At 34.2% G+C, this 17,280-nt stretch overlaps 1 protein-coding gene across 1 annotated transcript in view; it reads left to right on the top strand.

Annotated features, from left to right (window-relative positions):
• Window positions 1–17,280, top strand: part of CNGB3 (cyclic nucleotide gated channel subunit beta 3) — a 141,305-nt gene that overhangs the window by 63,195 nt on the left and 60,830 nt on the right. Inside the window, exons 7-10 of the mRNA XM_079146608.1 lie at window positions 6,853–6,903; window positions 9,324–9,410; window positions 12,542–12,606; window positions 13,340–13,462. Coding sequence (XP_079002734.1) covers window positions 6,853–6,903; window positions 9,324–9,410; window positions 12,542–12,606; window positions 13,340–13,462 — 326 coding nt within the window. The remainder of the gene's footprint in view (window positions 1–6,852; window positions 6,904–9,323; window positions 9,411–12,541; window positions 12,607–13,339; window positions 13,463–17,280) is intronic.

Below are 17,280 nucleotides of genomic sequence, written 5' to 3'. Positions count from 1 at the left end.
ACAGTGTGCACTCTGTGCTGGAGAACATGCATCTGGTTGTGCCTTAGTTTCCTCATCTTTAAAGCAGGAATACAAATGGTACCTCCATAATGTTTTTAGACAGGTTAAATGAATTGATGTGTACAAAGTGCCTAACACTGTGCCTGGTGCTTAGTCAGGAGTAGTAAATATCAGCTATGTTATTATTTTAATTTATTCAATTATAATGCCTCACTTAAGCCTTTCAAGGAAACCACAAGAAAGGATGTTAATAGTCCCATTTAGAGATGAATACACTGAGGTCTGGAGAGTGTGGGTGATTTGCTTAATGTACAAAAGCTAGAAAGTAGCAGAGCCAGGATTCAAATGGTTTAAGTTACCAGTTTTTCCAAAATTTGATAATACTTGAGGATACAAACCTAGTGCAAAGTCTGAAATGACAAAACTCTACATGTACTTTACCGAGGTAATGTTTTTAAAATGTATAAATTATCCGTGTAAAAAAAATACACATTGCTCTCTTAATCAAGCTTCAAACAGCAAATGAAGTAAATTTTTATCACATCGTAGTCTGCCATTCACCTCAATAATTTTTAAATAAGAAGGGCATTACTTCATTCATTAAAGTCTACTCCACTTTCTAAGAAACAGCTTGGTATTGAGAGAAAACACTCGACTATAATTTGTTTAGGACACTGATTGTGTCTTGTTTATCAGTAGATAGTCTGCACTGAGCACAGTGCCAACACATAGTACAGAAATCAAGTCAAAGGTTTTAGACTTTGACATATTGGGAAAAACTAATTAAAAAGCAAAAAGGTCATAATGCTTTTATTCAGTGTCAATTCACTGTATTGCCCATTACAGTGGCCACTAGGCACAAGTGCCTACTCAAATTTTAATCTTAACAGATTACAATTAAATAACATTAAAAATCTGGATTTTTCAGCCACACTATTCTTATTTGCTGTGCTCCACAACCACATGTGGCTAACAGCTACCATAAGGGACTGCAACAGAAGATTTCCACCCTTGTAAAAGATGCTATTGGAAAGTGCTATAAAGGACTGAAAGAGCAACCTTTAGTATCCCCACCAAGGAAACCATGACACAGAGAAGAATCCACATACCTTGCTGCCATGTGCAAATTGCAAGCCCACAATGCCATAATTGTTTCAAATTTTTAAGTGAATATGGTATCTTCCTTTCCAAATTCATTACTTCCCATTTCTTTTTTTATTTTTTTTAATTCATATGTATTGTAAACCAATGGGGTACATCTTGTTTCTCTGTACATGAAGTAAAGGCATACCATTTTTGTAATCATACATTTACATAGGGTAATAATTTTTTATTCATTCTATTATTTTTTCTCCCCCCCACCCCTCCCACCCTTCTTATAATGGGGGGTGGGTAAGGGGCAAGAATGGAGGAAGGAGGGACTTCCCATTTCTTATGATCAAGTGCAATGCCTGCCTGAGAAATTAGCATTCTTATCCTTAGGAAAAAGTATCTTCTGGATTTATTCTCATGTTGAAATTTCATAGTCTATCCAATTAATCTAAAACGGAAACAGAAAAATACGTTTTCACAAGCATATACCCAACTCTTACAGCATCTGCTTCTTGGCCCTTTCTCTGGCTAGCCAGCAGAATGCTTCCTTTGTTGACTGATGTCCACTGCGACCTCCTTCTCACAAGTCACAGCAAGAGCTGCACAGAACATGTCCTCCAACATCGCAGCAGGAAGAGCAGACAGCTGAGTGTATAGCAATGTAGGCTCATAGGTATTTTTGGAAAAGAGAGGTATGTTCCCTAACCTTCTGAATATTTCCTTGAATTTCCAGAAGATCTTACATCAACAAAAAGCTGAATGTGGAGTTTGCTTAATTTTTCTTCTTAAAATTTTTTTCTAGAAAGCATCCCCTATAATTGAAATCTTCCCTCTAAAGAAATTCTAAAGGCAGGACCCAAAGCTGTTGCAAAAATCGACTCAAAATATTCCTTGTGCAGACTTGGGAGCATTAGTTAACTCACCAGCACCATCCCCAGAGCTTGTGGCAGCTTGATGAATGATGATGATGGTGTACAAATAAGAAGTAAACAGCACCAAAAAACAGCACTAATTTCAACCTCCATTAGATGCACAAAGGGGGAGAAAATCAATGTTTGACAAATGGAAAATGACAAAATCAGTAAGGGAAGACTTTTATTTTCAATTTTCTAAGAGGCCTTTTGCACACAATGGAGTGTTAAAACCAAGAAAAAATAACCAATAAAAACACACTCAACGAGCTCTATTTAAAATGCATTATCACAAGCTACATATATAGAGCAGGAACTAATTGCTTTGTTTGTTCAAAAGAAGTTTAATGGTTTCTTTAATTTGGAGAGGGTAGTTTTAGCCTTTGAAACTTGATTACATTGTGGAACAAAGTATGCACACCGTGTCCTCCACCTGAATGCCTCACTACATTTACTCCAATTGTGCTACCTTTGGTGTACACCACCAAATTATTCATTCATTTATTCCACAAACATTTTACATACTTACAGTTGCCAAGTAGGTTTAGCTATCTACTTTGTTGTTTAATACTTGTTGCACTAAGGTTGGAAGATGGAAATTTTAATTCTCCAAGGCCTTGAGGGAAAAAAGAAACAGAGCAGATTGAGATGCAAACAGCCACAGTAGATGGAACCAGAAAGGTTTACAAGTTTTCCACAACATTTACTTACGGGATCTTTCTTCTGAAAGTGGTACTACACAGAGGACAGAATTTTCAATCAAAAACCAACAAAAATGACTATTGCTTGTAATTTCCCGTACATATGGAAGAGCTCAAGTTGAAAATGACAGTGGGGATTATTTTACAGATGAGACACATCCACAACCCCTGGTGGTTAAATCTACCAATGACAAGGACCCAGGGAAGTGCTCAATGCCATCTGGAGGCAATGTCACTCAGGTCCTCTACAGCCAACTACTTTTAGCACTTAATCCTCACAATTATTGTTTTTATCTGACCAGAAGAAAATTAACCATTCCCTTCTCTGTATTCCATATGCTTTACTCATATTTCTGTGATTTGATTTTGTTTTATGAAAATTAGCCTGATTATAATATAGTAGAAACAAACAGATCAGGGTTCTCAAATTTACTAACAGCGTCATTTGAAGAAAGTAAACTTCCTTTTTCACTGAAAACTTCCTTTTTCACCAGTAAAATGGGAATCATGCCTACCTTATAAATCCATTGTAAAGATAAGACAGCGTGTACACTCACCCTAGGGTCTGGCATGCAGAAGACACACAGTAAATTGTTGAATTAATTAAATGAATAGTTGTTCACACAGGTAAATTTTTCTGCCTGTCCCTATTTATATATGTAGCTCTCTCTCTTTTTTTAATGCAAATATTTGTAATTTGATAATATATGGTAACATATATTTATAAATGTAAACATTTAAAATATAAACATATATGTAGATATAAAGATATGTTTGTAATGCAAATTTGTATATTTCATAAATATGAAAAGATTTTATGTTCTAGGACAATAGTAAGTGGATATAGATAGATGTAAAAACTAATAGGATTTTTTAATTTTAGGGGTTTTAGAATCATTCAGAATCATTTTAGAATCATATTACTTTGTGGCCAGTTTCAGGATATATTTATATCATATTTCTGACATTTGGTATTATAGTAAGTAGTTTTAGTTTTGTTCCCTTGGTTTTATATTGTTTTGTTTTTTTCTTTTTCTTTTTCTTTTTTATTTGTTCTTTTTACCTGATAGTAAGTTTCTTGAAAGCAGGAACACTATTCATTTTATTTCACTATCTACTCTAAGGACCTGAAGAATATACTCAAGTTACACTTGTAGGAGTAAATGAATGGCAATATTGGTTCAAGCATTTTCTTTCCTTAAATAATTATTTAATCCGTGTTACAGTTCTTTGAGATGATAGTCTTTTTGAAATACTTCTTTTATCTGCTATATGTAAAATTACAGAAACGCTTATTGGAAAAAGTAAATAGTAAGTAAATATACTAGCATCTGTGTAGAGCTTCTTCAAAAACTGTTGAAAGAAGGATTTAGGTGCAATTAGCATATCTTCCTAAAGTAAGCCTCCCCTGAAGAAATGTTGCCTGCATAATGAGGAGGCTTAAAAGACAGAGAGAATTAAATAGGGTGACATTTTAAAAATAAGTGCCTGATTGTTACCGGTAAGCATGCTGATCCTCATAAGGCTAATGATGCCAAATTTATTTAGTGCTCTAAAGAAGAGGGATTTTAAAATCACTAGATGGTACTTTCATTTAATCTAGCAAGATTTAGTTGCATTTACATTTATTCAACTCTGAAAGTAAAGGGATAAATGTGCTAAAACTTTCTTCCTGGGTGGAGGGAAGGTGTAGTATTTTAACTTAACAGCTTAGCCCTTGAACTGTGTCTGTCTGTCCCATATAAGCTTTGAAAGAGCTGAATGGTTTTATTCAAGCTTGGCACATGATTTATAAGGCTGACAACTTAAACCTGTCTCTATCTACCTGTGGTTTAGTAAGCCATTTTATTTCACAGTACAAATCATTAAGTCAGCCTGTCTTATATGTATTCTAATATAGTTCTATAAAATTTAGCTTGTGTCTGTGAGTAAAAACTATAGTCAAAAAAGGGAAGAGGGGACCAGAATTGGGGAGTTGACTAATCAATCTTTGACATTACTTGGCAGTAGTCTAAAACTGAACTTGAACCACATGGATAATAATTACTAGACAATTCTGCTTCCATATATCAAAGTTCCAATACTTCAACTAATTGTAATACAAATAAAATTTCTTCTTACCTAAACTTGAAACATAAATGTATCTAATATGAAGCATTAATGCTTTCAGGTACGAATATTAATGTTTCCCTATTCATCCTTCACACGCTGTACATTTATTGAGCACCTACTACACGTCACACATTATTAGGAACTAAGGAAACAGAGTCCACAGATATGTACCCTATTTTACTACATAGCTCAGCTATGAAGAGCATACAAACAAAAGAAAAATGTTGGAATCTTATGTTGCAAGAACTGACAAAGATGAGCCCAGGTTGCTATAAGGGTCAGAGAAAACTCTATAAAGGGGGAGACAATTAGTCCAAATCTTGTTAGAGGCAATGAAGTTATCTGTACCCTTCTGCCCCTGTAAAAGAAAGAGCATGTGTCCTGAGCTCTGAGAACAGCATGGACAAAGGGGTCAAGGTGAGAAACTGGGGCATTTGAATAACTGCTTAACAGAATGGGTCTTTGATGCTGCAGGAGGCAAATGAACTAGAGAATCAGATCCTGGCATGGCATGAAAGGGAGCTTGGATTCTCTCTCTGTCTCTCTCTCTCTCTCTCTCTCTCTCTCTCTTTCTCTCTCTCTCTCTCTCTCTCTCTCTCTCTCTCTCTCTCTCTCTCTCTATTAAAATCATGTAGTCATAGGATTCGACATAAATAGAAATTATTAAATATTCTAATTTAGATCATCTGCCTGCCATTAAAGAATGGATAGAGGGGAGCAAAACCTAGGGCAGAAATATCATGGCCAAAAGGAGAGAAGGAGCCTGAGAATATTTTAAGAAGAATCTGTTGAAATTGGTTGCTGGTTGGATGAGGGAGAAAGAGTAGTCATCTACTCTTTAACTGGTATAGATACGAATGTTCATGGGGTACACAGTAGCAGAGAGAGGAAGGTCACAATCAGGCTTAAGGGGAATGAATCATGATGAATTCAGGTTTGGAGTAAATGGCTCAATAAAGTGATATTAGGTGCAGGTAGAGATTTGATGGCTTCAATATAGGTGGCAGCCTTTGAAACTATAAAAGTGGATGAGATTTCCCAAGAAGTAAGTATGAAGAGGAAAGAGAAGAGAACCAAATCTTAGGGAGATTTGACCTTTAAATGTCTTGTCCAGGAATCCAAGGACACCAAAAAGTTGCAGTTCATGAATTAAAGTAAACCAAAAAAGGTACTGATTCTTGGGAAAGAGAAAGTTCTGGGGACAAATTTTTTCCAAAAATATCAAATGCTTCAAATATTTTTATTCATCTCTTCCTATATATTCTTCTTCCACTGAATGTTTATTGGGCTCTTCATGTATTCCAGGCACTAATTATATAGAGTTACCAAACAAATCAACCCCGCCTTCAGATAAATCACTATTTAATCAAGTAGACCAATGTTAAACAAGTAAGACAAAAAATATTTGTATGGTTTTAAAATATGGTAGGTTCCATAACAGGATGCTAAAAACTACAAAGGGTTTCCCCACTGGGAAGTTACTGGTGGTCTTTGCACTGAAAGTCTTTTTTGGAGGTGGGGAGTACTAGGGATTGAACTCAGGGGCACACAACCATGAGTCACATACCCAGTCCTATTTTGTATTTTATTTAGAGATAGGGTCTCATGGAGTTGCTTAGTGCCTTGCTTTTGCTGAGGCTGGCTTTGAACTCGAGATTCTCCTGTCTCAGCCTCCCAGGCTACCACTGTTAGTCTTGACAGGATGAAAAAAATGAGAAGTCATCACCACATTGCCATGAGTTAAGGAAGTGAGGGAAGGATGTAGAGTGAGCATTTAGAGACTCTCTTGAAAATCTCAACAATGACAAACAGCAGGGCAATAACAAAGAGAAGATAAAAGCCAAGGAATGTGTTTCATTTTAAACTGTAATAGAATGGAGCACAAATATATATACACTGAGATTAGAAGGAACCAGTAAAGACAAATAGCTATAAATACAAAGAAAAAAATGAAAGAGCAATTAATAAAATTAATTAATTAAACTAAACTAAATTAACTAATTAGTTAAACTAATTGATATATAAATATATTTCAGGTGGACCCAAATGAGCTGAAGAAACATTACAGGAATTCTATCAAATATCAGGTAGGTGACTTCCAAATAATTTCAAAACCGTTCATGTAATCTATTGCCATTTTGACTTTAAGTCCCAGTTCTACAAATCATCTTCCTTTGTAACAAAGTTCATACAGAGGAGGTTTTATTAGACAATGGCAGAACTGAAGTTTTTGATTCTCCATAATTTCATGATACATTCCCTTATATAGCAAATGGATAATTCAACATATCGTCCTTTATTAAGCAGATCAAACTAAGTAAAAGTGCTCACATTTAAATTTGAGTTAAATATCAATAAAAGAGAATGGGATATACTTTGTTTTGTTGACAAAAGTTCTAGTCCCCAATTCATACACCATGATGATGTGAACGTCTGCAAAAGTATTTCTACTAATGTTTCCTTTTTGTTCACATAAGCAAAACAACAAAATGAGAAAAGAAGCAATTATTTAGATAACATGGTATCTTCCTTTCCTCAAATAATATCTTGTGTTTTACCACTTGTAATTATTTACAAAGAAAGTCTTATCTTTTATTTTTCCTCCTAACTCTGAGATATAAGCGAAGATTGGGGGTGATCCAAAATTACCCAGTCTGTATGTGTGAACTCCAGCACTCCACTTCAAGGACAATTTAGTCACCTCAAATTTTGTTAAAAAAACACAAATCTGGGTTTAAGGCCCAACTTGTTCCTAATAGGTATTGATGATGATTAAAATCCCACTCAATTTGCTTTTGTCTCCTACTAATTTTCTTTGTATAAAAAAATCACCATATACTTGAACATATTCCTTAAAGACCTACACCACTTCAATGAATTCTACAAGGACTATTCTTTGTAAAAACCACAAAGCTTATTCTAAAGTCTTAATACTTGTCTGAGTTTCTATAAGGGCCAAATTAATTTGTTTTTAAATTGTGTTTATAAATATAAAATTTTACATTTATTTAATTGTGATCACTCCTCCTTTTGAATTCCTTTAGCACATCTTTCCAGTGTTAAGGCCTGGCAATACAGTTATTTTTGTATTGATTATTCTATTATTATATTGTTAACTTCTCATGGACAGAAATAATATCTTACTACTATTTCAATCCCAACATGCTTTACAAAGTGCCTTGTACAGAGTTCAGTGACTGTCAGTACTTAATTCAATTTTCAACAATTCAATGAGAAATCATTCTTCATTCACATAAATGCAGGTCGATGGCTTAAAAATGACCACTGACAAGCTACACAGAGGTTGAGTGGGGAGTTTTGAAAGTGGATAGAAAGCAACTAAAAATACTTTCATGATTTGAGCCAGAAACCATAGATTCTGGGGTAGCATTATAAAAGTTGATAGTTGGTGCCCCCTGCCTCCTTTTTCACAAGGCATTATGTTAGTAATGTTTTGTACACCTCTCAGGGATCAATATACATAGGGTAAAATCAATGAGATCTGATATGATGCAATTTCTGAGGCAGCCCCTTTATCAGGTAATTTGTTTATAATAACTGATCTGGTTAATTAAATTTATAAGTTCCATTTCAGTTCAATAGCAGTAGTCTTTGAAATTCTTACACACATTTGATTACCTCAACTCTATTTCTTATGATACGGTCTTATGCTCTTAACTGCTTTTAATTGTCTTACGATACCTTAAGTTTATTAAAATGGACCCTGTTTTTCAAGACCATGTACAATTTAATGAAAAACTAATTATATTACATAAACAATTTTTATTGTTATTACACTCAGGAAAGTGTGCAAATGGGTTGTTGTTATTTCATAAATACCAGGGTAAAAGAGAGACAGAATAATGTAAATACATAACAAGTTTTAAAAGTCTATATTTTTAACTGTAATAGTATAGCACTTTCAATATCTTTTCCTATCAGAGTTAGTGATTAACTGTAAACAGAACTGATTTCTTTCTTCTCCTCTCTCTCAACTTGCAAACTCTCTGATAGATATTTTCACAAAATTTAATTGGTAGCAAATAATCCCAAGCATTGAAGAACTTAGATGAACCCCAGCTATATTCACTGTGAATACTGAAGAATTGACCAAAACAAAACTATATTATGATGTGCAATGGTCTCAAAATCAAGAATGGACTTGATTTTTAAATCATTTTTAAAAGACTATTAAAAATGTATTTTAACATTAGCTGCCATGCCATCACTGAAGTATATATGGCAACTCAACAACAACCCCAGCAAATGCAGCACCTAAGGAAAGATCAGACACAGGAAGGTGGGAATGAAATGCATTGAAAGTAGATGACAAAATTGTTTCCATGTTCTCTTGGTGCTAACATGCATATTTGATTGAAAGCAATTTTGTGTTAAACAACAAATAATTTATTATGACTAGCCAACTTTCACATATGTTGCTATAAATTCATCTATGCCCAATAAAGCATGTAAACATGACATAATTGTGAACATTCTCTTCCAACAGTTGGATGTCGCCTCAGTAATCCCATTTGACGTTCTCTACTTCTTCTTTGGGTTTAATCCAATATTTAGAGCAAATAGGGTATTAAAGGTAAGATAATTGCTTTCTCCTTACAATTATGGAAATCTCAAAGTAATTCAAAATATACTAAAATTACCGATATTTTCAATTTTTCTCCAAACTGTCTTCCTTTTTCTGGCCTCATCAGTGCTATAAAATTTTTTAACTGAATAATAGAAAAGTGCAATTGCTTCTACCACTGGAAATTGCTACTCATTACTTTTATTATATATCCCATAACAGGTATTATTATAATTTAAACTAAGTATAATTTGTACTTCTAAATAAAACTATAATTACAAATGAATCTTTTATAATTTTTTTCTATTTGTTCTTTTTGTAATCAGTTACTGAATGTCTGAAAAATGGGCTATAATAAGAAGGAATTAGATTAGGTTACCTCTAAGTTATCCTACTCATCTAAAATTCTATTATTCTAGAATAAATGCAAGCACACTCTTGCATCATGAAATTATATACATACTTGGGTACAACTAAAATGTTCATCAAAAGAGAAGTAGTTAAAAACCCTGAGGTACATCTACATAATAGAATACACTGTAGCTTTAAAATACAGAGGAAATTTTCTATGCACTAATATGGAAATACCTCTAAGATAAATTGCTAAATTAAAAGGGAAAAGAAACTAGACACAGAACCATTTTTATAACAATACTAACTCCTGTTTAACAGAAAGGCCAGCCAGTAAAATTGGTTACCTCAGGTGAAAAGGGGAAGCAGGAATGAAAATCAGGTTGGATAGGGGCAAGAGTAAGAGCAACACTTTTGAAGGTATATATTTCATATTAATTTTGAACTATTTAAATGCATTAACTATTCAGAAAGATGTACATATTTCATAACTCATAGCTTTGTTGGGTACCTAAAAGAGCCGAAGAGAGTCAGAGTTTGAAATTTCATATAAATCTTTAAGAATAGCAATAATAACGTATCTCCCTCTTAAAAGGAATACAAGAGATTGTATAAATTTTAGTGTATTGTCTGTATTGCATCTTGGACAGACAAGATAGAATAACCTGGTGACACTGGTGAACCCTGACAGCAACGATAATAGCAGTAGGTGTCATTTATTGAATATACTCTTGGGGCTCCAGACTTTGCTCAAGAATTATATCCATTATCTCATTTTCCCTCCCACCATCTTCCGTTTAGAGATTAAAAAAAAATTAAAATGAGCATGGTGAAAACAATCTTTACAGACACACTACTGCAGAAAGGCAAGATCGGACACTGTCACATACTTATCTGAATCTAAATTCTTCATTTAATCCAAATTGGCAATAAAGATCAGGCAGAAAGAACTTTCTTTTCATGCTCGTAGTCTTTCAAGTTAAATGGTCCTTACCCCATATTTCCATGCACCAAAGACAGTTCTTGAAGCATCTGGTTTGATGGAAGAGTATAAGTATAAATTGAGACAGCACACAGTGTTCCAAGAAGCCTAGTGTGGGGCCATCTCTCATCAAATTTCTAGTTCCTCATGCAAGTTTCAAAAGGCACTTGCTCAAAATTAACCAATTTTCAAAAAGACTTGGGTTCCTATGGATTTGGGAGTTTGTTTGGCATTATAATCAGGGCTTATAAAATGCCAACTCCTGAGCCAGGCATGGTGGTGCACACCAGTAATCCCAATGACTCAGGAGGCTGAGGCAGGAGGCTCAAAAGTTCAAAGTCAGCCTCAACAATTTAGTGAGGCCCTAAGTAATTTATGGAGACCCTGTCTCAAAATTAATTAATTAGTTAATTAATTTTTTTTAAATGCCAACTCCTCATACTTCCATCTCTGTATCCTTAAAATGTTTGAAAGCCTTCTGTATCCTGAAGTATTTTTAAAATATAGGAAGGTTATAGGAGATTATAAAAGTCAACATTGATCTTCTTTTCCTACACTTATAGTCCTTATTCATAAGGATATCATTTAAATGAAATTTCTCTAGGATAAATATTTATCATTTATCTCTAAGCTATAAAATAAGAAAACAAATTAAGAATATAAATTTTCTCTATTATGAACACTTAAGCTACATTTTAAAACATTGCTCCTTTGTGCAAAATACTATTAAGAGCACAATAAACAGGTTACAAGTTGAAATTATCATAATCAGAGTATTTGAGGATGTTTGCCTACTCAGAAATTATGGAAAAACAAATCATTTGTATTTCTAATTAAAAAGTTATTGCAATTCTATATTATTTTTAATTCCAAATATTTTACTGCTGTCATATCTACATTGGGTGATGTTTTCAACCAAGAAATCTTAATTTCTAAGGCCCCTTCTGTCTATAAGATTCTGCCAGTCTAAGTACACTAAATATATTAATGGATAACTGTACACAAAACTTTTATGAGGCATATGCTCTTATTGTATCCATATTATAGACAAGGAAACAAAGTATAGAAAGAGAGTTTTCCAAGATCACATAGTAAATTGCAGAGACAGGATTGGAATTTAGCTCTGAGATTTGTACTCTTGGTCCTATGTTATGTTGCCTATAGTAATGAAAGGGGAAGAGGAACTGAGGGATAGGAATGCAGAAAAGCAGTAAGAGCCGAGATACAAACAGAAGCAAGCAGAAGAGAACCTTGGGGAAAATAGCAACTCTGTTCGGATTAGATCACATAAATTCATTGTACCTTTGCATAATGTCAAGAAAGTTGGCTAATGCGAATACTTACTGGGTTTAACTTTTGTTGAAACAAATATACATTTAATACACTAGCTTAAAAATAATGCTAGTGTTGAGCAAAAGGATGTACCTGTTTATGACTTCAATGTATTCCAGTAGACTTTTCCTCTTTCACTTAAGTTTTTGAAGAGTATGACTTTAATTATTATGAAATAATACTATAAGCTTTAAAAAAAAAAAAAAGACATGATTGATTTTCAACAAACCTTACAAATAAGACTATAACTAGAGGGTAGAAATAAAATAAAGCAAGAAGCTCTGGAAGTTTGGCACCATGCTAAAATGTATTTCCCAGGGGAAAATACCTCTAAACAGGATCTGTATTTTTTTTAAAGATGTACAAATAAAGTTATTTTCAATAATAAATAAAATCTATTTTGCATAGTTTTATCTAAATAGCTGTGGATGAGACTAATATATTTTTGTGTTTCTTTTGCTTGTTTTCTACATAGTACACTTCATTTTTTCAGTTTAATCATCACCTAGAGTCTATAATGGACAAAGCATATATCTACAGGTAACGTATAACCCTTACACTTGGGGAAAATGAAGAATGATGTTAACACTTTCAATGGCAGAAAAATGGGAGAAATATGACCACCCCGTTCAAGAAAGGGGGATAATTTCAAATTTTGGCTATGTAAAATATGTATTCTGAAACATATTTAGATATTCTGAGTGAGATAAAAGAATGAAAATCATATCAGATTTTAGAAGAATACTGGACTAAAAATAGAACTTATTACCTGCTCCAGTCAAAACAAGTACAAATAAATGTGCTCTTTTGCAAGCCAACCCTCGTCTCTCTCATGACAATTGATTCTTAATCTAAACTTCACTCATTTGCTGTTCTGAACTTCACTTGCACAGAGACCTCTAGACACAACAGTTCATCCTAACACAAAGTCCCACGAGCTTTTCAGAGATATCCAGTTAAATCAGCGTAGCATATTTTATGAGCCTCAAAATGGAGAGGTGACCCTGGAGGCATGTCTTTCACAGAGTTGACTCATACCATCTGTGAAAAGAGAAGGAGGTTTTTTTTTTACACTCTGTCAGTCCCAGTCAAGACACTGCAGTTAGAAAACATGCAATGGCTCCATCTCTTTCTACTGTACTAATGAGAGTTAACAGTTGGCAAATCTAAAGCAAGGAGGTTCAGTGGAGACTTTGAGGAAAAGAAAATGTTCAAATAGGCTGCATTCCAGAAACAACATGAATCCTTACTTTGCCTTTATTGTCTCTGACAGAGTCATTCGAACCACTGGGTACTTGTTGTTTATTCTGCACATTAATGCCTGTATTTATTACTGGGCTTCAAGCTATGAAGGAATTGGCACAACTAGATGGGTATACAATGGTGAAGGAAACAAGTAAGTTCTGATTTTTAAAGAAACTTTTATTGATTCTTCTTTATTTCAGTTCAGTGTATGAATTTTTTAAGTCAGTGGGGTTTTTTAATGGTCATTCATAACCTATTCATAGGCAATAAAGTCTTTATAGCAGGTTTGTAAGTGAAAAAGAGCATAGGAGAATAGAGTCGAAAATATCAGCCTCTGTCAAATAGACAAGTGTGTATGTGTGTGTGTGTGTTTGCATGCAGACGCACACACGTGTGTGCATGCCCTGGGTTGGCCTATGAAATTCATTTTCTACTTGGGATCATGATTTTAAAAAAAAGTTTGGAAGCCTCTGCTTTAGACAACTGCTTTAGATAACTTAATAACTCCAATGCTGATTGTTAGTAATGAACAATGCTAATTATTTGGAGGGCAGGTGCAGTGGCTAATTAGTTTACCACTGAAGGGTTTTATGGGTTTGTGAGTCAGCTATAACCACTAACTCAATTAAACACTTAGAAAATAACAAGGATCATAAATTAAACTTGACAATTAGATATGCAAGTGTCCCAGGAATGAAAAAGATCTTTTGGAAAATTTTGTGTGGTAGAATCAGGACTCAATAATGGCAACTGGCTATTTAATAGCCAAATTTCCTTTTGGTAGATACAAGGCCCTGGTATAACACAGACTCCACTAACTTTCTGCTTCAATGAAATGACATTAACATATTATAAGGCAATGTTCTTAATGGAAAAAAGTAGGTCCCAGCACTGCTTCAAAGGACAATACACAGTAGCCTTGAGATGAAGAGCAATAATAGAGCAAAAAAAGTGAAAATATCTTACAAAACTATACATTACTCAGAGTGACTTAAATATGTGTGATAGGTGTAACAACATTTTTTGCACTTTTACTGAAGTAAAAATTTTTAAAAATTTTTAAGTATTTTAAAACTTAACATCAGAAGGCCCACTGATTGTGAACACACACACACACACACACACACACACACACACACACACAGAGGAAATCTGTTGCTAGAAAATTCATAATCAAAATTGTAAACTTGTAACCAAAATCAATTAATAAATACTTTTTTTGAATTTGTTAATTTACATAATATAAATGTTTTGCAGAAAATTAAGATGCCAATTATATTAAATATACATTCACCACAACATCTAAAATTTAAGTATTGACAATGCCAAGTGATGGGATAAGACTGACAATATCAATTGGTAGAATAAATTAGAGCTACTGAATCTCTCATATATTGTTGGCAGGAATATAAAATGGTAAAACCATTTTAGAAAAAGATCACACGGGTTTCTTTTTTAATTAAACATATACCTAACTTACAACTAAAAAATTCCAAGCCTAGAAATTTACCCAAAAGGAATGAAAAGATATATACAGAGAAGAAACTTATAGTAAAATATTCATGGAAGCTCTAATCATAACCAAAAACTTGTGAGGACCTAGTTGTTCATCCAGAAATGAAAAGATAAACTGTAGTATATATATAATGAATGCTACTCAGCAATACAGAAGAATAAATTACTGACACAAGAAATATGACTAATGCTCATGAGTGAAAGATACCTTACACAAAAGCACACAGACATACTGTGTGATTCTTTTATGCGAAATCCTAAAAGAGGAAAAACATATCTATAGTAGAAAAAATTAAAATACTAGTTGCCTCTGAGGCTCTTGGGAAAAGAACTGACTATAAAAGAACCAAAAACTTTTCTGGAGTGATAGAAATATTCTGTGTTTTAATAAATGTTTAGATTAAACAAATATATGCATTTGCCAAAAATTTGTCAAATGATACAGAAATAATTAGCACTTCTACATTAACAATGAACTATCCAAAAAGGAAATTAAGAAAATAATCCCATTTATGATAGCATCAAAAAGAATAAAATACTAGAAGGTTTAAGACTTGTACACCAAAATCAATAAAACACAAATGAAAGAAACTGAAGCTGATGCAAATAAATGGAGAGACACCCAAGTTCATGGACTGGAAGAATTAAAATTGTTAAAATGTTCAAACTATCCAAAGCAATATACAGATTCAGTGCAAACCCTACCAAAATCCCAAAGGTATTTTTCTCCAGAAATAGGCAAAACAACCCCAAAATTCATATGAAACCACAAAAGTCTCCAAATTGCTAATGTAGTTTTGAGCAAAAGGAACAAAGCTAAAATCATCAGCCTTCCTAATTTCAAAGTGTATTACAAAGCTATAGTAATCAAAATAATATGACACTGCCATTAAAAACAGACATATAGACCAATGGAACAGAATAAAGAGCCATATATATATATATATATATATATACATATATATATAAAATATTGTACTTGCTCCATTTATGCTTCTTGACATATATCTATATATATATTTTATATAAAATAAAATCTTTGACAAGCATGCCAAAAATACACAATAGCAAAAATTAGTCTCTTCAATAAGTGGTACTGGGCATGTATGAGTTTGTCGGGATGAACTAGAATGTATAACCATAAAGCTCTAATAAGAAATACATAAATATATAAATAAAAATTAAAACGCAAAATAAAGTGGTGTGAAGAAAACTAAATACCCATATGCAAAAAACAAAATTGGAACCTTATACAATACACAAAAATCGACTCAAAATGGAATAAAGAAGCTAGAGGCAGGACCTACCACCATGGACGAGCCATGGTGGCCACAGAGACAGCTACAGGGCCAAGGACAAGGCTCCTGCCAATATGAGGGCCAGCCCCAAAGGGGACACTGCCACTCAGGTATGTGAGGGCCCCCTGGGCTCTGGCTGAGGGGCAGCTGGTTGTTGCCCTAGCTGCACCACAGCTGGTAATCTGCTGCCTATCACCTGGGAGCTGATCAGCCATTGGTGAGCCAGCTCTCTCTAGCCATACAGACTAACATGCTATGCGCTGTTCATGATTGCAACAAGGTCATGCCCAAGAGCCTGGTGCTCAACATGCACCTGGACAAGAGCCACTGCCTGCAGGATGGCATGGTAAATCCAACAATAAGATTTGAAAATTGTATGGAAATTCTACTGTTGTCCAATTGAAGTATGCTCTAGAGGAACCTAGAGATTATTTTCTCAGTTATCTCTCCTAAAACACCACTTTATGAAAATGCATGCCAAGAAACATAAGTGGAATAAGTACAGTAATTCATATGGCCCTGAATGGGACTTGAAAAGACACACAAAGGACTGTGGAAAGACCTTCCAGTGCAAGTGCAGCTGTCCCTCTGCCAGTAGAAAGCATTACAGTCTCACATCTACCAAACCGGCCATGAAATCCCCGTACAATACAGGGATTCACCTAGTGAAAAAAGAAAATGGAAAATTTCCTGCAAAACCAGAGTTTTCTATTATGACCACTGAAGAATTGAGCAAACTGACCAAAACCTCAACCAGACACTCAAGATCGAGAAACTTCAAAACTAATAAAAACTAGTACCCTATTTTGAAGACTCTTGGAGCACTAGTGCCAAAAAGTAGTGTCATACCTCTGAGATATCTTCAAAAATATCCCAAGTGGCTCTGGTTAAACTTTCAGTCATGGAGTTGTTTTTTCCTGTGCCTTTCTTTGTACCTATAGCTGTATGTTAGTCAGCTTTTCATCACTGTGACCAAAAGACCTGACAAGACCAACTTAGAGAAGGAAAATTTTATTTGGGGCTCACAATTTCAGAGGTGTCAGTCAATGGTCAGTCAACTCCATTGCTCTGGGCCTGAGGTGAGGCAGAATATCATGATGGACAGGCATGGTGGAGGAAAGCTGCTCAGCTCATGGTAGCCAGGAAATAGAGACCG

This window comes from Sciurus vulgaris, assembly GCF_902686455.1.
Source record: "Sciurus vulgaris genome assembly, chromosome: 1".
In the NCBI taxonomy this organism is placed as follows: domain Eukaryota; kingdom Metazoa; phylum Chordata; class Mammalia; order Rodentia; family Sciuridae; genus Sciurus; species Sciurus vulgaris.
The sequence above is the reverse complement of the archived record's forward strand: the minus strand, read 5'-3'. Positions and strand labels throughout refer to the sequence as shown.